The sequence below is a fragment of the Oryctolagus cuniculus genome, chromosome 15, assembly GCF_051225735.1.
Source record: "Oryctolagus cuniculus isolate XC-2025 breed Fujian yellow rabbit chromosome 15, ASM5122573v1, whole genome shotgun sequence".
In the NCBI taxonomy this organism is placed as follows: Eukaryota; Metazoa; Chordata; class Mammalia; order Lagomorpha; family Leporidae; genus Oryctolagus; species Oryctolagus cuniculus.
Genome location: NC_142881.1, coordinates 85,119,770 through 85,142,372, shown reverse-complemented (window position 1 = coordinate 85,142,372; position 22,603 = coordinate 85,119,770). Strand labels below are relative to the sequence as shown.

At 42.9% G+C, this 22,603-nt stretch overlaps 1 protein-coding gene across 5 annotated transcripts in view; it reads right to left on the bottom strand.

Moving 5' to 3' along the window:
• The window catches only part of MAPK8 (mitogen-activated protein kinase 8), a 134,847-nt gene that overhangs the window by 54,437 nt on the left and 57,807 nt on the right, over positions 1 to 22,603 (bottom strand). For all 5 annotated transcript variants that reach the window (XM_051837528.3, XM_089314157.1, XM_051837529.3 and 2 more), the window contains one exon: positions 1,970 to 2,140. In XM_051837528.3, the coding sequence (XP_051693488.1) occupies positions 1,970 to 2,091 (122 nt within the window). In that variant the 5' untranslated portion in view covers positions 2,092 to 2,140. The remainder of the gene's footprint in view (positions 1 to 1,969; positions 2,141 to 22,603) is intronic.

The following is a 22,603-nucleotide window of genomic DNA, read 5'->3' as shown; positions in this document are numbered from 1 at the left end:
AAATAAATCTTTAAAAAAGGAAATGGTAGGGCACTCTCTCTCAGGTTCTATCAGGAGAGGTGCCCATCCATTCTTACAGATACCCTATCCCCAATAAACCTTGCTACCTTGCTTACCAATAGGGAAAAAAAGAAAGAAAACAGGGCCGACGCTGCAGCTCAATAGGCTAATCCTCCGCCTTGCGGCGCCGGCACACCAGGTTCTAGTCCCGGTTGGGGCACCGGATTCTGTCCCGGTTGCCCCTCTTCCAGGCCAGCTCTCTGCTATGGCCCGGGAGTGCAGTGGAGGATGGCCCAAGTGCTTGGGCCCTGCACCCCATGGGAAACCAGGAGAAGCACCTGGCTCCTGCCTTCGGATCAGTGCGGTGTGCCGGCCACGGCAGCCATTGGAGGGTGAACCAATGGCAAAGGAAGACCTTTCTCTCTCTCTCCCTGTTAAAAAAAAAAGAAGAAGAAAACAAACTTTCAAGGAGCATGTGCCGGAAGATAAATGATGACACAGAAACAGTAATGTATTTTTAACTCATTGTTTATTAAATAATGTAGCATAATCCTTAGAACGTTGTAAATTAAGTGAGCAAATGGCCTTAGAAGTCACAAAGTTAGTAAATCACAGTTAAAATCTAAACTAAGAGGCTTTCAGAATCCTAGTACCAACAATAATAAACTCTTTAAAATTATACTTGTGGTGGGTTAAGTGTGTTTAGCTAGAATGATAAGCAGTCAACAGTTTATAAAATTACTTTCATTTTGTAGTTTTAAATATAAATTACTTCAAGAACACAGAAAAGGCAACACCAGTAGTTGTTATACAAATTTGTTAGATCTTAATATTCTACCATAATTACTATGAATTTTTAAAAACAGGCAAAGCCTTCTTCCATTTCTCTAGCAGAAGTAAGCAATACCCTCAGTTGGTTTGCATGCCTGTTTTCATCTTTTTTTTCTTATGTATGCATCCAGAAATATATGGCATTGCTTGGCAAGTTTTAAACCACCTATAAATGGTATATTTATGTGTGTATGTATACATTAAATCTGCAGCTTGCTTTTAAACTCGACTGTACATCTCTGCAATTAGCCCTTGCTGATATCTATAGCTCCAGTTCATTTTAAATGGTACACAGTATATCACTGTATTACTACATCACAAAATTTTATTCTGTTGATGGATCTGGTACTGCTTCCAGTTTTTGCTATTATAAACAAATAGTGCAGCAAAAAAGAGCTCTATGCATGATTCTTGGTGCACATGTGCTAGTTTTTTAGAACCTGGCAAATGCACTAGATCATAAACACTCATGATTTTCTAAATAGATCCTGAAACAAACATGGTCAAGAGGAGCTAATAAAGATGTAATTATGCTTGGGTGTGCGGCTTAAATTCCTCCACAAACACTCACTTATTTTCTAACTTAATGACTCAGAATCATTAGAACTCTCCCAAGAAGTGTTCCACATTTCATTTTATAAGGAATTATACTGATATATAAAGCTTGGGCCTTTTGTAGAAATCAGCTTATAAATCATTTTTAAAGATACTTGTGAGTTTTGAAACACATTCAGAGAGATGATATTAGCTGAGCACATTCTCCAGGAGGAGGAAATTTCAGTTTCATTACAGCAGGACAGTGATGATGAAGTGAGACTTCTTATTAAACAGTTAGCTATGCGAATAGATGTATTATGGAATTAACAAGCATGCCATTCTTTCTTGATGCATAGATTTGTCTCTACATAGTGTATGACCAAGTATTTTACCACAGTTTACACTTAAAGATGTCAGTGCTAATTTATAGTTATATTTTATGAATAATAAAAAAGAATATTAATCCTTGAAGAAAACAACTTACCATGTTATAGCTTTCATTTAATTTTTATAGTTTTAATTTAATGTGCTGAGGCAAGTTACTTATCTACCAAGGTATCTACAGGAGGAGAAAAGCCTAATTTTGCAAGTGAAAACTTACCAGACTATTCCTTGAGCTCCAGAACCTATAGGTTTTAGATTCTGATATCGCTTCAGGACTGTGAATGTAGAATCTCCGATCTCTACACTATAAAAATTGTTGTCACGCTTGCTTCTGCTCATGATGGCAAGCAATTAATTTAATGGCTTCATCCAAATATCCACCAAGAAGCTGCAAAATGGAAGAAAATGTGACATTAACAAAAAGAATTTGATCTTAAAATTTAAGTCTTTTCTGTTTACTGATAGTAACAAAGACAGCTGAGATGTTAAAAGAGCTGTTTCATTGAAAATCACAGTGAGAAAGAACACTACTGAACCTTGCTTAGCATACACCATACTTAAATGACTGTTTTTTTAAAGCTTTAATTAACATGAACAGTTTCCTCAACATAGAAGCCCACTGGCATTATTAAAATAATCTTAACTCACCTAAAGATTAGAAAAGAAAGCAAATAATTACAATTAAATGTTGTAAAAGTCGCCTCCACAGTTTAAAACTGAAAACCCGTCCTTTCTATATGTTCGCTAGAGAGTACTGGAACCTTAATAGCTGCGACAAACCGACAAACTTTCCTTCCTCAGGAATAACACTCTGCCTTAGTGTCCAGTGGAAAGAACAGCAAACGGCCAGGCTCCTAGGTTGGTGAGCATGCCTTCATCTTGCCTGACAGACGGGGACACCAAGGTGCTTCCACTGTGAGACAATCTGACCTCCAAAACAACTTCCTGGTGTAATGCCTATGTTGAGGCTGTGACAGTTGAAGGGATAAGAAGCAGGATCGAAAATACAAGATCAAGAAGAGAGAAAGGAGGGCTCAGTGCACCAGTACTTCAAAAAGCATGGAAAATTGAAGTAAATGATAAATATATTTGGGTGCAAAAAACTGAAATTCACGCATAGTTTTCTTGATATGCATTTTTATGAACTTTTTGAACTATCTTTTAGTTTCTTACCTTGCTGGAAACCAAAGAAAAGGGTGAGTAAATCAAGAGCATGTTTAGGATACACTTCTCTTTCTGCTCAAAGAACCATGGCAAAGAAAGGCTTCTCTACTCTCAAACAGAGCGGCAACGTCCACACAAAGTCTGAACAGAACAATGGCGGGCAGCTGAGCATGGATTGTCACAACTCCCCAGGAGCAGTACAGAGATGCCCAGGGTTAAGCAGGCTGCTCTAAACACAGGGCTCAGAGAACCTGACCAGCTTACACTCAGTCGCACAACATTTACTCGAATACCTCACCCAGCTTAAGCCAGGTACTGTGAACTTAGCAGTAATCAGCACTCGGCTCCTGCAGAGCTTGTAGTTAGGACAGAGAAAGTGACCTTAGGATCATTAATACTTGCCCAACTGCAATTAACGCTGTGGCAAGGGTGACGAAGGAAGGGCACAAGAAGCCAGAGAAGCTTTATGCTAGTCTGGGCTCACAAACTGATTCCCCTGACATGGTGTTTACCCAAGATCTGAACCCTGAATATGAGTTAACCAGGCAGGGACAGAAGGGAGTTTCCTAGGCAGCAGAAACAACCTTACAACTTGATAAGTTTTGATACATGTATACAATCCTGCAATCAATACCAAAATCATGAGAAAGAACATTTCCACCACTTTAAAATGTTTCCAACATAGTCCATCTCTGAACACCCCCCCCCACCACTTGCAGCCTTCAAATACTTAACTTTCTCAACCTGCATATAAATTAATCCGTACAGCATGTCATTTAGCACAGTGGGTTAAGTCACTGCCCACAGCAACAGCACCGCACGTGTGCACTAGTTTGAGTACGGCTGCTCCACTTCCAATTCAGCTCCCTTAATGCATCTGAGAAAGCAGCGAAAGGTGGCCCACATGGAAGACATGGATGGAGTCCAGCTTCTCTCTTCCTCTGTCTCTGCAACTGTGCCTTTCAAACCAATAAATCTTTGGAGGCCTGTGCGGTGGGGCAGAGGATTAAGCCAATGCCTGCAGTGCCAGCATTCCATATGGGAACCAGTTTGAGTGCCGGATGCTCCATTTCCAATCCAGCTCCTTGCTAATTAGCCTGAGAAAGCAGCAGACAGTCCAAGTACTTGGGCCCCAGCACCCACGTGAGAGACCCGAAAGAAGCTCCTGGCTCTGATCTGGCCACCATCTGTAATTCTGCCTTTGAAGCAAACAAATAAATAAATAAACAAATAAATAAATCTTAAAATTTTTTTTTTAGTTTGGCTTCCTTCACTACCCTTAATGTTTTTGAGACACATTCATACTACACTCTTTTTTTACCGAGGAGTAGTATTCTACAATGTGCATGTATCACTTGAACATTGTGTTGCTTCCAGTTTGGCGGTTACTATCATGAATGATGCTGAAATCGGACAAGTCCCCCTAAAATTTACCCTGAAATGTGGCCCTTTAAAGTTCCATAGAAATGTTATCCGGGGTGCCACATGCGCTACCGGAATTTGGGGTGCCTTACTATTTCACCACGGGCTTATTACTAAATCCCCGATATTAGTAAGCCCGAGAGGGTTCTTGCCTAATATTTAGAGAAGAATTCTAAATACCGGCACAGATAAACGAAGCAGCATGGTATGTTTCAAGCTTTTATTTAGTAAGAAAGGTGCGTAAGAGAGTGAGAGCTTTATTTAGGAGAGAGAAGTGAATAGGGGTTCATACCGAGCACCGGGAACCAGCCACGTGGATGAGCATCTAGGCCAGGAAGCCTAGAGCACATGGCCCAAAGGCCATGCGCCCTGGAGGCACAGGGCTACAGCAAGCCCTGTCCTGGCAAGAGGCCAGGGAAGAAGAGCAGGTGAAAAGCACCGAGCACACTGTGCCCCAGGCTTTTAACCCACTCCAAAGGGGAGTGGTTAATTAACCTGATTGGCTGGTGGGCACCCTGGTGTGGCCAGGTAGGGGAGTGAGGCCACACAGGGGCGTGACAAAGGCATCAGGTAGGAGCATGAGGGCACACAGGGGCGTGGTCTTCCAGTTCACAAATCTGACCAATTTTAACCTGTATGCCTGCCTACTTCAATGCTAGTATAAATATTCAGTTATTTTTTTTCCATTCATCTTGGGTAAATACCTTGGATTAGGATTGTTGAGTCTCTTATTTAACTTTAGAAAATTGCTAAACCGTCCATTTAATTTTTCATCTACACCAACATACGACAGTTCTAGATGCTCCACATTCTAGTGACTGTCACTTAATCTTATCTGTACTAGTGGGTGTACAGAGGTATTTCACTGTGTTCTGCATTTCCCAATAACTGATGTTTCTGAGAACCTTGTCATGCGTTTATCTGACACTCATGTATCTTTCTGGTGAAGTAACTATTTGATTCTTTTACTTACAAAAATGGTTACTGCTACTGACTTATAATATTTATATATTCTGGATATACATCTTTTATGAGAAATTTTGCAATTATTTTCTGCTACTCTGTGACTTGTCTATCTTCTTACCAGTATCTTTTTTAGAAGACCATTTTATCTTGAAATAATTTTGAACTCACAAAGAATCAGAAGTTAGAAATCTAACCCATGTACTACTCTGTGAACCTGATGTGAGATACAGGGGCCTTCACTGGTAGGCTACACACCTGTCCCTAAAATTGACTTGTATAGGGGCCGGTGCTGTGGATTAGTAGGTAAAGCAGCTGTCTGTGGCACTGGCACCCCATATAGGTTCCGGTTTAAGTATCAGCTGTTCTGCTTCCAATCCAGCTCCTTGCTAATGTGCCTTGGAGAACAACAGAGGATGGCCCAAGTTCTTGGGTCCCTGCACCCACATGGGAGACCAGAAAGAAGCTCCTGGCTCCTGGCTTCAAATTGGCCCAGCTCTGGCCATTGCAGCCACGTGGGAAGTAAACTAGCATATAGAAGACCTCCTCTTTCTCTCTCTGACTCTGCCTTTCAAATAAATATAAATCTTTAAAAAAACTGATTGTGTATACTGTCTTTATACTAAGCTTATGTATGTCTTAGCCTTTTCTGTGGATCTTTGAGATTTTCTACACTAACAAGCTGCTCTACTCCCATTCCAATCTGGATGCTTTTGAATTCCTTTTCTTGCCCTACTGCTCTAAACAGAATTCCCACACAATGCTGAGTAACAATGACGAAACATCATCCTCTCGCTCCTGATCTCACAGAGAAAGCATTTGGCCCTCAACTGTCAGTATGATGTGTATCACAGCATTTCATCAGCTGTTCTTTAACAGGCTGACAAAGTTCCCTTCAAATTTTATTTTACTGACAGTTTTAAAAATCATTAGCAGATACTGACACTAAATTCTGTTAAAATTTTCTACCTACTGAGATAATTACATAGTTTTCTCTCTTAGTTGGTTTATAAGATTAATTACATTGATTTTCAAATGTTAAACCAATTTTGCATTCCTAGGATGAATTCCACTTGGTCAAAAAGTATAATTCTCTTTCAACATTGATTCATCAGGTTAAAATCTAAATGAAGGTTCTTTATCATTTTCATGGAAGACATTGGTCTGCAGTTTTCTATCATATTATGATAATACTGACTTAATAAGAGTATTAACAACTCATTTTATGATTTTCTGAAAGACCTGTATGGAGCTGATACTGTTTTATCCTTAAATGTTTTATAAAAAACCTCAGGGAAACTTTTTACCATGAGGATTTTTTTTTTTTTTTTGAGGGAAGATTTTTAACTGTAGGCATAACTTCTTTTATAAATATAGAACTCTTCAGGTTACTTAATTCTTCTTAATTGAGCTTTGGTAGTCTGTTTTTCAAGGAAAGTGCTCATTTCCTCCCAGTTGTCCAGTTTAATGTCTACATGATCTGTGGTGTCTGGTAAGCTTACAAACAAGTTAAACGAAATAATAATGGGCTTAAAGAGAAAAGAATGAGTTCAGTATAGTCATATAAACATTACAGACACTGGAAAGTAATTCAGGCAATGCTACAAGGTTCAGAATTAAAGATGGCAGTAAGTCAAGGTGACTTAGAGCTCATCTTGCTTTAAATGTTTATTTTCATCAATTGAAAGGATGGAACGGAGCTGGTGCTGCGGCACAGTAGTTTAAGCCTCTGCCTGTAGCGCGGGCATCCCATATGGGGGCCAATTCAAGTCCTGGCTGCTCTTCTTCCAATTTAGTGCTCTGCTAATGGCCTGAGAAAGCAGTGGAAGACAGCCCAAGGGCTTGGGCCCCTGCAGTGGCGTGGGAGATCAGGAAGAAGCTCCTGCCTCCTGGTTCAGATCGACCTGGCTCTGGCTGTTGCAGCCATTTGGGAAGTGAACCATAAGATGAAAGACCTTACTCTCAGGGCTGGTGCCGTGGCACAGGAGGTTAATCTTGCGCCGGCAGTGCCAGCATCCCATATGGGTGCCGGTTCTAGTCCCGGCTGCTTTTCCAATCCAGCTCTCTGCTGCGGCCTGGGAAAGCAGCAGCAGGTGGCCCAAGTCCTTGGATCCCTGAAACTGTTTGGGAGACCAGAAAGAAGCTCCTGGCTTTGGATCGCCACAGCTCCGGCTGTTGCGGCCATTTGGGGAGTGAACCACTGGACAGAAGACCTTTCTCTCTGCCTCTCCCTCTCACCATCTGTAACTCTACCTCTCAAATAAATAAATAAAATCTTTAAAAAAAAAAAAAGACTGTACTGTCTCTCCATCTCTCTGTAATTAAATAAGATCTTCAAAGGAAAAAAAAGGCGAAGGGAAGGAGAAGGGGAGGGGAAAGGAGAAGGGGAGGGGGAAGGAGAAGGAGAAGGGGAGGGGGAGGGGGAGGGGGAGGGGGAAGGAGAGGGAGAGGGAGAGGGAGAGGGAGAGGGAGAGGGAGAGGGAGAGGGAGAGGGAGAGGGAGAGGGAGAGGGAGAGGGAGAGGGAGAGGGAGAGGGAGAGGGAGAGGGAGAGGGAGAGGGAGAGGGAGAGGGAGAGGGAGAGGGAGAGGGAGAGGGAGAGGGAGAGGGAGAGGGAGAGGGAGAGGGAGAGGGAGAGGGAGAGGGAGAGGGAGAGGGAGAGGGAGAGGGAGAGGGAGAGGGAGAGGGAGAGGGAGAGGGAGAGGGAGAGGGAGAGGGAGAGGGAGAGGGAGAGGGAGAGGGAGAGGGAGAGGGAGAGGGAGAGGGAGAGGGAGAGGGAGAGGGAGAGGGAGAGGGAGAGGGAGAGGGAGAGGGAGAGGGAGAGGGAGAGGGAGAGGGAGAGGGAGAGGGAGAGGGAGAGGGAGAGGGAGAGGGAGAGGGAGAGGGAGAGGGAGAGGGAGAGGGAGAGGGAGAGGGAGAGGGAGAGGGAGAGACAGCAATCTTCTATTCACTGATTCACTCTTCCAAAAGTCCCCAGGAGCCACAGTCGGGCCAGGCAGAAACCAGGAGCCCAGAACTCCATTCAGATCAACTCCATACAGGCCTCCCACGTAGGTGGCATGAACCCAAGTACTTGGGCTATAACTCTCTGCCTCCCATGAACATTACCTAGAAGCTGGATTGGAAGCATGGCGTACACAGGATTTGAATCACATATTCTGATACAGGATGTAGTTTATCCTGTTCCTGTGGCTACTAACAAATGCTATCTGTGATGGTTACTTTTGTGAGTTAACTTGTCTAGTACATTTTGTGTCCAGATATTTGATCAGACATTATTTTGGGTGTTTTTGTGAAGGTGTTTTTGGATGACTTTTTTTTTCAAAAGATGTATTTATTTAATTTGAAAGTTAGAGTTACACAGAGAGAGGAGAAGCAGAGACAGAGTCTTCCACACTGTGGTTCACTCCAATTTCCTGCAATGGTCAGAGCTGTGCCGATCTGAAGCCAGGAGCCAGGAGCTTCTTCCTGGTCTCCCACGCGGACGCAGGGGCCCAAGGACTTGGGCCATCTTCTACTGCTTTCCCAGGCCATAGTAGAGAGCTGGGTCAGAAGTAGAGCAGCTGGGACTCAAACTGGTGCCCAATATGGGATGCCGGCACTGCAGGCGGCGTCTTTACCCACAACACCACAGTGGCCCCCCCCCTTTATACAGATGACTTTTTTTTAAGATTTATTTATTGGAGAGGCAGAGCTACAGAGAGAGGGAGAGACAGAGAGAGACAGAGACAGAGAGAGAGAGGTTTTCCATCCACTGGTTGGTTCACTTGCCAAACGCCGCAATCACCAGAGCAGGGCCAATCCGAAGCCAGAAGCTTTTTCCGGGTCTCCCACGTGAAGGGTCCAAGCACTTGGGCCATCCTCCGCTGTTTCCCCAGGCCATAAGCAGAAAGCTGGATTGCAAGTGGAGCAGCCAGGACTAGAACCAGCAACAATATGGGATGCCAGCACCACAGGCAGAGGCTTAACCTACTACGCCACAGTGCCGGCCCCTTTGGATGACTTTACCAATGAAACTGATAAACTGAGTCAAGCAGACTGCCCTGCATAATGTGGCTGACCTCATCCACTCAGTTGAAGGCTGGAAGAGAGTAAAAAGACTGAGGGGCAAGTGTCTGGTACAGTGGTTATCCTCACTCGGAATGCCTGCATCCCATTTCAGAATGCCTGGTTTGAGTACCAGCTGTCCTGCTTCCAAATCAGTTTCCTCTAACGTGCAGCCCAAGAAGCAGCAGATGATGGCTCACAAGTACTACGCCATTTGCTCTCCCAATTCTCAGGGCTCTGGACTCAAACTACAACTACACCATCAACTCTGCTGGGTCTACAGCTTGCCAAGTGCAGATCTTGGAACCTATCAGTCTCCATAACCACGTGAGCCAATTCTTAATGACAAATCTCTCTGCAGAGCTACAGTCACTGACATAATATATATGCATACAGTGTATACATAATAAGTAGCCTATCTAAAATGGTACCCTGCAATTACTCTCTCTCCCCTTACTGTACTTCATTGTTTTCATAGCATTTATCATTTCTGACATCCTATTACATGCTTATTACTTGCTCTATTCAAAGTTCCATGAAAGCATGAGCTCTGCTGTTTTCATGAATGAATCACCAGAGCCTAAAATAGTAGCTGGCAAACAGGCATTCAAATAGGTGTGGACTGAATAAAAGAACAAACTAACAAACTAACTTTAAGTTCCCATTATGAACTGCCTGCCATTCTCCTCCTTTCCAGGAGTAATTTATAGGAAAGAGAAACAAAATGATTAATCTCCATGACTTGTTTCTGTAGTGTTCATGTTGGCCACTTTTCATGCCATTAGTCTTGGGTCAGAGGCCTGCCCCAGTCTCATCAGTTATGCGCAGGAGGTAGAACCACATGCTGCTGGACCTATCCAGGGTATGGAATTGCTACTTCCTCAGCAGTCAGATAACAACCTTTGAAATGACAGCTCTGTATACCGAGGACAGATACCATGAAGTTAGGCCCAACTAATGTAGTCTGACCAGACTCTTACAAAAAACACTGAGTTTCTTGGCCTCACACATAAACCAGGTTATTGTTTCACTGCCAGTGTATTATGCTTAAGTTTAGCATCATTCCTTCTAAGTCCTCAACTGGTCTCCAGATCACTAAGTACATCTATTTCAGTTCCATGCATTTTTCAAAGCTTAATTTTCAATGTTATTTATAATCTTACCCTTTCTCCTTTCTGAAACATGTTATAGCCATTTAAGTCTCTCATAACATATGCTAGTCTTCCTTCCCTACCCTAGGAGACTGACTTCTCAGGGATGTGACAGCAATGCCCAATCTTGGGCTTTGTGGTTCTGTGGCAAAGTACTGGAGGTGTACTGCAGCCAGCCCAGGCCTGAGCACACTAGGGGCCCACAGGGAGACTGCCTTTATGTTTCATTCACTGCTTCGTTGAGCAACCAAGACTGTTCCCCCACTCTTACTCAGTGCATATTATTAAAAGGAAATTATTTAATAACCTTGTAATTGAACAGATGATGAAGTGAGGGTTAAGACAGAAAAGAGCTCTAGAAAGAAAATGTCTAGTTGATAAGGTCCCAGTTGCTTCCTCCATTTTTATTCTCTCAGTGATGTTTCTCACTGCTCAGACACCCAGAAGAGTATACTGCTTTGATTTCTTCCCTCACTAGTTCAATTAAGAAGCTGACGTGAAATCTCTTCCTTTGCACCTTTTAACAGAGATGAGGCTTCTCAAAATGACGTAATTAAAGCACCAAAGCACAGGGCTAGCATTTTGGCACAAGTTAAGCCACCTCTTGGGATGACTGCATCCCATATCAGAGGGCTGGCTGGTAATGCACTCAGGAAGCAGCAGAGAAAGGCTCAAGGACTTACGTTCTTGCCACCCCTGTGGGAGACCAGGGTAGAGTTCCTGGCTTCTGGTTTCCTCCTGGCTCAGCCCTAGCTGTTGCAGTCATTTAGGAAGTGAACCAGATGAACGATTTCTCTGTTCCTCTCTCTCTCTCACCCTGCCTTTTAAAAACATAAATAAACCTTAAAATAAATAACAAAGTGAAATCAAAGGAAATGAAAACTAATAAAATACCAAGTTGCAACATCCAACCAAGTTGGATAACCTTAGAATTTAACCAACTGACTTCAGAAGCTCTCTCACAAACGTGAGACCCAACAAGCTCCCATAATCCCCACAACAAATATAAACTATGAACAAGTACTAAGGTTTTAGAAACTTATGAAAACAAAATTATATAAAACCAGTAGGCAGGAATAAACCTTTTAGAATACTTATCTACAATCTCTGAAGTTGAATGAATGTAGTACAAATATTTATTTACTGTCTTTTGGCCTTTTATTTTTTTCATATGTGCATTATATATGTATATGTGTATGCATGTGTGTATATATACACACATATATATGGAATATATACATATATTACTTCAAAGACAGAAAGACACAGAGCTCACATCCTCTGATTCACTCCCAAAATGCCTGCATCAGTGGAATTGGGCCGGGCCAAAGCCATGGTGCGGTAGGTTGGGGCAAAGGGGTAGAAGGTGCGCAGAACTCAGAATCCAATCCAGGTCTCCATGTGGGTGGCAGGGACCCAATCACTTGAGTCATCACCACTGACTCCCAGGGACTGCATGAGCTGGAAGCTGGAATCAGGGATGGAGCTGGAGCTGGAGCTGGACTCAAACCATTTGTTGATACGGGATACAGGTGACCCAAGCAACTTCTCAACTGCATTAGATTTACTGTGTTAAATGCCTGCCCTGTATTTTTCATCTACCTTAGTGATGATCCAATTTAAATATCCGTAAGGATTAGTGTTCAGAAGTTTGTGTTTGTGTAAACAAAACATTTTATACTGACTTTTGTGAGGTAAGGAAACTCCAACCATTCTAAGTGTGCCATTATACACTTTCTTTCATTTTTAAAAATGATTTTTTAAAAGATTTATTCATTTGAAAGGCAGAATTACAGACAGAGAGACAGACACCCGCTGGTTCATTCCCCAAATGGCTGCAATGGCAGGGGACAGCCCAAATCAAAACCAAGAGCCCAGAGATTCTTCCAGGTCTCCCATGTGGGTACAGGGGCCCAAGCGTTTTAGCCACCTCCTGCTGCTTTCCCAGGCACATTAGCAGGGAGCTGGATTGAAGTGGAGCATGAGGGACTCAATTGGTGCCCATATGGGATGACAGTGCTGCAGGCAGTGATTTAACCTGCTTTGCCACATCACTGGCCCTTAAAAAGATTTTTTTTAAAGATTTATTTATTTATTTGAAAGTCAGAGTTACAGAGAGAGAGGAGGCAGAGGCAGAGGCAGAGGCAGAGAGAGGTCTTCCATCCACTGGTTCACCTTCCAATTGACTGCAATGACCAGAGCTGTGCTGATCTGAAGCCAGGGGCCAGGAGCTACCTCTAGGTCTCCTGCGCAGGTGGCAGGGGCCCAAAGACTTGGGCCATCTTCCACTGCTTTCCCAGGCCACAGCAGAGAGCTGGATCAGAAATGGGGCAGCCGGTACTCAAACCAGCGCCCATATGGGATGCTGGCACTGTAGGTGGCGGCTTTACCTGCTACATCACAGCACTGGCCACAAAAGATTTTTTTAATTAATTAATTAATTTAAGGGGGAGGAGGGTGAGGGAAGAGAGAGAAGGAGAGAGAGAGGGAGAGAGAGAGAGAAAGCATCTATTCCCTGGTTCATTCTCCAAATGCTCAGAACAGTTGGCACTGGGCCAGGCAAAAGTCAGGAACCAGAAACTCCATCCAGGTCTCCCTAGGTAGGGGGCAGGAACCTAAATACTAGGGCCATCACCTGCTGCCTTCCCAGGTGCATTAGCAGGAAGTTAAATCAGATGTGGAGGAGCCAGCACTCTGATGTGGGACACTGGTGACCGAAACAGCAGCTTAATCCACAGTGACAGAACACCTGCCCCACAATGACTCTGGACTCTAACCCGGTATATACTCTTCCATTCAATCAAAAAAACCGGCATATCCAAAATACCCCTAACATTTTCTGGCATACAATAATTTATGGTAACATTTAGGCACATGTTTTATTTAAACTAGAGACACTCTAAATGGGACATTTACCATATGGAAAACACGTAGAAACTAAGAGAAAACAGTAGATTCCTATCTGCAAGGGCATAAACTCACTGGGATGGGCAGAATTAGCTGTACTATTTTAAATATTAATTATCTGTAAGACATGAATAGCTAGATATTCAAAAGTTAAATTCATGTATGTGACATTAATACAGTAAGCATTTAAATAATAAGGCTTCTAGAAAAAGATTAGGATTTTATGGGGCCGGCGCCATGGCTCACTTGGTTAATACTCTGCCTGCGGTGCTGGCATCCCATATGGGCGCCGGTTTCTAGTCCCGGTTGCTCCTCTTCCAGTCCAGCTCTCTGCTGTGACCTGAGAGGGCAGTGGAGGATGGCCCAAGTGCTTGAGCCCTGCACCCGCATGGGAGACCAGGATGAAGCACCTAGCTCCTGGCTTCAGATCGGTGCAGTGCCGGCTGTGGCGGCCATTTGAAGAGTGAACCAACGGAAGGAAGACCTTTGTCTCTGTCTGTCTCTAACTCTACTTGTCAAATAAAAATTAAAAAGAAAAAGGTTAGGATTTTATAAAAATTAAATCATCTGAGCTCTTTCCTGACAATGCCCTGTAAAGTTTTTTTTAAGATTTTATTTATTTATTTGACAGGCAGAGTTACAGACAGAGGGAGAGACAGAAAGAAAGGTCTTTCATCTGCTGGTTTACTCTCCAGATGGCTGCAATGGCCAGAGCTGGGCTGATTTGAAGCCAGGAGCTTCTTTCGGGTCTTCCAAGTGGGTGCGGGAACCCAAGCACTTGGGCCACCTTCCACTGTTTCTCCAACCCATCAGCAGAGAGCTGGAATGGAAGAGGAGCAGCCAGGACAGGAACCACCGCTGCAGGCAGAGGCTTGCTACTACACCACAGCACCAGCCCCATGCCCCTGTTAATTTGAGACTCTAGTTTTTGGTTTTTTAAAGATTTATTTTATTTATTTGAAAGATAAGGTTACAGGGAGGGGTAGAGCCAGAAAGAGAGGTCTTCCATCTACTGGTTCACTCGCCAGATGACCACAATGGCCAAAGCTGAGCTGATCTAAAGCCAGGAGCTTCTTCCAGGTCTGCCACGTGGGTAGAGGGGCCCAAGGACTTGGGCCACCTTCTACTGCTTTCCCAGGCCATAGCAGAGAGCTGGATCGGAAGTGGAGCAGCTGGGACTGGAACCAGCGCCCATATGGGATGCCAGTACTGCAGGCTTAGGCTTTAACCTGCTGCGCTACAGCTCAGGCCCTGAAATTCTGCTTTCGCCTTTCTCCCTTCTCTACACTGCACTCTTATGAAGAGGTTGGGGTCCTACACCCGCAGATCCTTTAAGAAAACAGAGGCTGTCCTTTAGACATCAGTATAATTAGCAGGTTTCATTAGTTGCCCCAGAGTGCAGAAAGAAATTATTGCAGCCAAGAAATGACCTGCCCCCATCCCCCACTCACCTACTCCCTCAGGTTCCTTTTACTAAAGCACACCAATTGTATCTGGTTTGCCCTCCTTTCTAGGAAAATCTGACCCCACCCACAAAGGGGAAGAAGGCAGCCTGACTGTACTTCTGCAATTGGGTTTTATAAAATCTGGTCATAAAACAGATTTAATTCTTAACTGAGTTTACAGGTTTACTACATTCCAACCACAAAATGATTCTTGACAATTTCTGTATTTTGAAGATAACAGATTTAACTAACTGGTAACATTTACATAAAATTACTAAGCCTCAGAGCACATTTTGAGACCTCATTCAGATATTCATGTTATTTATTAAACATCTCAATACTTCACAGCTACTTTTTATTCTAATTTGTAATATTACTCAACTTTCCAAATATTCAAGATATTTTCATTTTAAATATAAGAAAAACTCACACTCATACATTTCTACAAAGATTTTTACGAGTTTTCCACAGCAAAGATTGCCTCACTTTAAGGCAACTTTCGGGGCCTAGTGGTTAAGATGCCAGTCAAGATGCCTGCATCTCATATGGAAATACCTGGGGTTTGACACCTGGCTCTCGCCCCTAACTCCAGCTTCCTGGGACACAGCCATGATGGCTCAAGTAACTGGGTTCCTGCCGCTCACATGGAGCCCTGAATGGAGTTCCCAGTGTCCATGTGGGTCCTGGCCCAGCTCCAGCAGCTGCAGGCATCTGGGGAGTGAACCACTGGATGAGAGTTAGATAAAAATAGTAAATAAATAAAAGTACCTTTGTACAATGTACTACACATTAAACTAAATCATCACCTATCCAAAAACTGACCACACAAAATAATTCAGTCCTTAAGCAAAATTCAAATGCTTAACATGCTCTAACAATTTAACTTTTGTAAATTCTTTTACTAATAAGTTTCTCAGAATCACATTCAACCACCATCAGACACCGCCTACAGCCACAAATTAGGAACAGCAAATGAGAAATGTCCCAGATGTATCTTACAAAGAATTTTATTCATATGAATTAACTCCACATATAATTACTTCTACTTTATCTTGCCAGCAATGTAATTATGATCATAATTTTTAAAAACTGCTAGGTAGGTGTTAGAAAAAATGATTTTGTGACAAACAGTTTTAGGTAATTAACTGTGTCTGTTCCCAGCAGAGGAAAAAAAAAATCACCAAATTTTAGAGTAAATTACATTGTTTCACAATCTGAATGCTCAGCAAGTCGGGGAGAAAAACAGCATTTCCATTTGATTGTGATAACCAGATATGACAAATCTAAGTTGAAGACTTGGAAAATAAGTAAGTTGAATTATCCAGCTACAACCTATACCAACCACTCAGATTCAATATTATATTCTATGTCTTCTTCAAGTTGTCCTCCTCAGGATAAAACCTGAGTCACAAAAATCTTTTTTCCACTACCAAGAAAGTAACAAAGACCAAAAACTAAAAGCATAAGATTTTTAAAAAATACATGAATCCTGGGTCCAGCACTGTGGCATGGCAGGTAAAGCTGTTGCATGCAGTGCCAGCATCCCATATGAGAGCTGGTTCAGGTCCCGGCTGCTCCACTTCTGATCCAGCTCTCTGCTGTGGCCTGGGAAAGCAGTGGAAGACGGCTCAAGTCCTTGGGACCTTGCACCCACACTGGAGACCCGGAACAAGCTCCTGGCTTTGGATCGGCGCAGCTCCAGCTGTTGTGACCAACTGGGGAGTACACCAGCGGATAGAAGACCTCTCTCTCTCTGCCTCTTCTTGTGTAAGTCTGACTTTCAAGTAAATAAACAAATCTTTGGGGCCGGCGTGATACAGCAGGTTAAAGCCCTGGCCTGAAACACTGGCATCGCATATGGGCGCCAGTTCTAGTCCCAGCTGCTCCTCTTCCGATCCAGCTCTCTGCTATGGCCTGGGAAAGCAGAAGAAGATGGCCCAAGGCCTTGGGTCCCTGCCACCCATGTGGGAGACCCAGAAGAAACTCCTGGCTCCTGGCTTTGGATTGGCACAGCTCCGGCTGTTGCAGCCATCTGGGGAGTGAACCAGCAGATGGAAGACCTCTCTCTCTCTCTCTGCCTCTCCTCTGTGTAACTCTTTCAAGTAAAATAAATAAATCTTAAAAAAAATAATAAAATGGCCTTGAAAGCACTCAAAAAAGGCCCTGAATACAACAGCCATGATTCTCCCTGAGACATTAAGAAACTGAATGACCAGAGTACTGTAGTTCAGAAATCAAGAACATAGCTACTAATTTTTTATAAAGAGGGTTAAAAAAGTTTTTTTTTTTTTTGACAGGGAGAGTAGACAGTGAGAGAGAGAGACAGAGAGAAAGGTCTTCCTTTGCCGTTGGTTCACCCTCCAATGGCCGCCGCGGCCGGCGCACCGCGCTGATCCCATGGGAGGAGCCAGGTGCTTCTCCTGGTCTCCCATGGGGTGCAGGGCCCAAGGACTTGGGCCATCCTCCACTGCCCTCCCGGGCCACAGCAGAGAGCTGGCCTGGAAGAGGGGCAACCGGGACAGAATCCGGTGCCCCAACCGGGACTAGAACCCGGTGTGCCAGCGCCGCAAGGTGGAAGATTAGCCTAGTGAGCCGCGGCGCTGGCCCCAAAAAAGTTATTTTTAAAGTTAATATATTGGGATTAATAAAACACACGTCACACATGTTATTTCTTTGAACAAACATACTGCCAAATAACCAGCCACTCTTCAACCCTTACAATCGCCTTCATCCTCCACTATCTCCTGAGCCCTCTAGAGTCACTCACAAGTCCCCCAATTCAGGATCCTGCTTGGCCAATTCTTCAAATTCTTTCAATTCTTTCAAATTCACAAATTGTTCAAACCTTGTCAACACCTCTTCTCTGTTTACCAATCTGCTTTCCACTCCTTGTATGTATCTACGACAATCTTATCACTTTATATTGTTTGGTAAAATTATGGCTTTGATGACAAGCTCCCAATTCTGTTTCCAGCTTTAACTCCTCTCCCATATTTTCACATCTTTGGTCATTTCACTACAAATGTTCCACAGGTACACAAACTCAAAACAGTAAAAATCCAACTTTTCTTCCCTCCAAACTAACTTGTTCTTCTATTTCTACTTCCTTTATCGGCAACATCATTCTTCCAGTAACGCAGGCTGGAAATCTCCAGAAGTTACTTATTCATCATTCTCCTTTAGTGTCACACATGTTTTAGGATCAGTCTCTCATACTGAGTTAGTCTCACCCGTTCTCTGCACATAAGGACTGCAGGACTCTTAACACTCACCCTCCCCTGAATCTTGTCTTGCCTTACTTCTTCAGCTTATATTCCATGTTCATTAGTTAGACCGTCATCATGCCAACATCCCTGCCCCACTCTTGCCTGATGGTGCCAACCTGAAACAGAACAGTATGGCCCAAACTAGTTGATCTTCCTTTTGAGGTTAAAAGTAGACTGCAAACAAAACAAACAGAATGGCGCATCCTGAGGCTGCTTTTTAAGCTCAAGGTCTTGGAGCCAAGCCAAGCCAAGCCAAGCCCCTCCCCCAAAATCCTACACTTCCTTGTTGCTGTGGATTTGTTCTGAGAGGAGGAGCATGGTGGGGGCAAGAGGCACGGAGTCACCACACAGATCCCAGGAGTTGGGTGAAAGCAGGCCAGAAGCGAGCAACCTGCAGACTCATTTATTTCAGTTGCTACAGCAGCTTATATAGCCAAGGCAGCCAATCCAGTCAAGGGGTGGTCTATGCCCTAACCAATCACAGCCTGTTGCCAGGCAGGCTCCGCTGTCATGTGGTTTCTGAAATCATCCAATCACAGCCTGCTGCCAGGCAGTTTCTTTGCCAGCAGCCATCTTGGCATGGCCTTCTCATTCCACATTTCCCCCTTTCCATTTATTTTTGAGCAACGGGAGGCATGATCCTTTTTTTTTTTTTTTTTTATCTTTTATTTAATGAATATAAATTTCCAAAGTACGTCTCATGGGTTACAATGGCTTTCCCCCCCATACCGTCCCTCCCACCCACCACCCTCCCCTTTCCCACTCCCTCTCCTCTTCCATTCACATCAAGATTCATTTTCGATTATCTTAGTATACAGAAGATCAGCTTAGTATACCTTAAGTAAGGATTTCAACAGTTTGTTCCCACACAGAAACATAAAGTGAAAAATAATAGATGATTTTTTTTTAAATGATGATGAAATCAGATCAGACCTATTGTCATGTTTAATCCCAGTGAGAGTCAAGTTGGGAATTGATAGTTTCTTTTCTTTTTTTTTTTTTTTTTTTAACAGAAGATCAGTTTAGTGTACATTAAGTAAAGATTTCAACAGTTTGCACCCCCATAGAAACACAAAGTGAAATATACTGTTTGAGTACTCGTTATAGCATTAAGCCTCAGTGTACAGCACATTAAGGACAGAGATCCTACATGAGGAGTAAGTGCACAGTGACTCCTGTTGTTGACTTTACAAATTGACACTCCTGTTTATGGCATCAGTAATCTCCCTATGCACCAGTCATGAGTTTCCAAGGCTATGGAAGCCCCTTGAGTTCTCCGACTCTTATCTTGTTTAGACAAGGTCATAGTCATAGTGGAGGTTCTCTCCTCCCTTCAGAGAAAGGCACCTCCCTCTTTGAAGACCTGTTCTTTCCACTGGGATCTCACTCACAGAGATCTTTTTGCCAGAGTGTCTTGGCTTTCCATGCCTGAAATACTCTCATGGGCTTTTCAGCCAGATCCGAGTGCCTTTAGGGCTGATTCTGAGGCCAGAGTGCTATTTAGGACATCTGCCATTCTATGAGTCTGCTGAGTATCTCACTTCCCATGTTGGATCACTCTCCCCTTTATTTATTCTATCGGTTAGTGTTAGCAGATACTAGACTTGTTTATGTGCTCCCTTTGACTCTTAGTCCTTTCATTATGATCAATTGTGAACTGAAATTGATCACTTGGAATAGTGAGATGGCATTGGCACATGCCACCTTGATGGGATTGAATTGGAATCCCCTAGTATGTTTCCAACTCTACCAATTGGGGCAAGTCAGCCCGAGCATGCCCCAAATTATACATCTCTTCCCTCTCTTATTCCCACTTTTATGTTTAACAGGGATCACATTTCAGTTAATTTTCAACACTTAAGAATAACTGTGTGATAATTACAGAATTAAACCAGTCATATTAAGTAGAACAGACAAAAAAAAAAATACTATGAGGGATAATGTATTAAGTTGTCCATTAGCAGTCAGGGCTATGCTGATCAAGTCACCATTTCTCATAGTGTCCATTTCACTTCAGGAGGTTTCCTTTTTGGTGTTCAGTCAGTTGTCACCGATCAGGGAGAACATATAGTATTTGTCCCTTTGGGACTGGCTTACTTCACTCAGCATGATGTGTTCCAGATTCCTCCATTTTGTTGCAAATGACTGGATTTCGTTGTTTCTTACTGCGGTATAGTATTCTAAAGAATACATATCCCATAATTTCTTTATCCAGTCTACCATTGATGGGCATTTAGGTTGGTTCCAGGTCTTGGCTATTGTGAATTGAGCTGCAATAAACATTAGGGTGCAGACCGCTTTTTTCTTTATCAATTTAAACTCCTTTGGGTAAATTCCAAGGAGTGGGATGGCTGGGTCGAACGGTAGGGTTATATTCAGGTTTCTGAGGAATCTCCAGACTGATTTCCATAGTGGCTTAACCAGTTTGCATTCCCACCAACAGTGGGTTAGTGTCCCTTTTTCCCCACATCCTCGCCAGCATCTGTTGTTGGTAGATTTCTGTATGTGAGCCATTCTAACCGGGGTGAGGTGAAACCTCATTGTGGTTTTGATTTGCATTTCCCTGATTGCTAGTGACCTTGAACATTTTTTCATGTGCCTGTTGGCCATTTGGATTTCCTCTTTTGAAAAATGTCTATTGAAGTCCTTGGCCCATCTCTTAAGTGGGTTGTTGTTTTTGTGGAGTTTCTTGATCTCTTTGTAGATTCTGGTTATTAACCCTTTATCTGTTGCATAGTTTGCAAATATTTTTCCCCATTCTGTCGGTTGTCTCTTCACTCTCCTGACTGTTTCTTTTGCAGTAAAGAAACTTCTCAATTTGATGCAATCCCAATAGTTGATTTTGGCTTTGACTGTCTGTGCCTCCTGGGTCTTTTCCAGAAATTCTTTGCCTGTGCCAATATCTTGAAGGGTTTCTCCAATGTTCTCTAATAACTTAATGGTGTCAGGACGTAGATTTAGGTCTTTAATCCACGTTGAGTGGATTTTTGTGTAAGGTGTAAGGTAGGGGTCTTGCTTCATGCTTCTGCACGTGGAAATCCAGTTTTCCCAGCACCATTTATTGAATAGACTGTCCTTGCTCCAGGAATTAGTTTTAGATCCTTGATCAAATATAAGTTGGCTGTAGATGTTTGGGTTGATTTCTGGTGTTTCAATTCTGTTCCATTGGTCTATCCATCTGTTTCTGTACCAGTACCATGCTGTTTTGATTACAACTGCCCTGTAGTATGTCCTGAAGTCTGGTATTGTGATGCCTCCGGCTTTGTTTTTGTTGTACAAGATTGCTTTAGCTATTCGAGGTCTCTTGTGCCTCCATATGAATTTCAGCATCATTTTTTCTAGATCTGTGAAGAATGTCTTTGGTATCTTGATTGGGATTGCATTGAATCTATAAATTGCTTTTGGGAGAATGGACATTTTGATGATGTTGATTCTTCCAATCCATGAGCATGGAAGATTTTTCCATTTTTTGGTATCCTCTTCTATTTCTTTCTTTAAGGTTTTGTAATTTTCATCGTAGAGATCTTTAACGTCCTTGGTTAAGTTTATTCCAAGGTATTTGATTGTTTTTGTAGCTATTGTGAATGGGATTGATCTTAGCAGTTCTTTCTCAGTCATGGCATTGCTTGTGTATACAAAGGCTGTTGATTTTTGTGCATTGATTTTATATCCTGCCACTTTGCCAAACTCCTCTATGAGTTCCAATAGTCTCTTAGTAGAGTTCTTTGGATCCTCTAAGTACAGAATCATATCGTCTGCAAAGAGGGATAGTTTGACTTCTTCCTTCTTGATTTGTATTCCTTTGATTTCTTTTTCTTGTCTGATGGCTCTGGCTAAAACTTCCAGAACTATGTTAAATAGCAGTGGTGAGAGTGGGCATCCCTGCCTGGTGCCAGATTTCAGTGGAAATGCTTCCAACTTTTCCCCATTCAATAGGATGCTGGCTGTGGGTTTTTTATAAATTGCTTTGATTATATTGAGGAATGTTCCTTCTATACCCAATTTGCTTAGAGTTTTCATCATGAAAGGGTGTTGAATTTTATCAAATGCTTTCTCTGCATCAATTGAGATAATCATATGGTTTTTCTTCTGCAGTCTGTTAATGTGGTGAATCACATTGATTGATTTGCGAATGTTGAACCATCCCTGCATACCAGGGATGAATCCCACTTGGTCTGGGTGGATGATTTTCCTGATGTGTTGTTGTATTCTGTTGGCCAGAATTTTATTGAGGATTTTTGCATCTATGTTCATCAGGGATATTGGTCTGTAATTTTCTTTCAGTGCTGCATCTTTCTCTGGCTTAGGGAATAAGGTGATGCTGGCTTCATAGAAAGAATTTGGGAGGATTCCCTCTTCTTCGATTGTTCTGAATAGTTTGAGAAGAAATGGGATTAGTTCTTCTTTAAATGTCTGGTAGAATTCAGCAGTGAATCCATCTGGTCCTGGGCTTTTCTTTGTTGGGAGGGCCTTTATTACTGTTTCAAT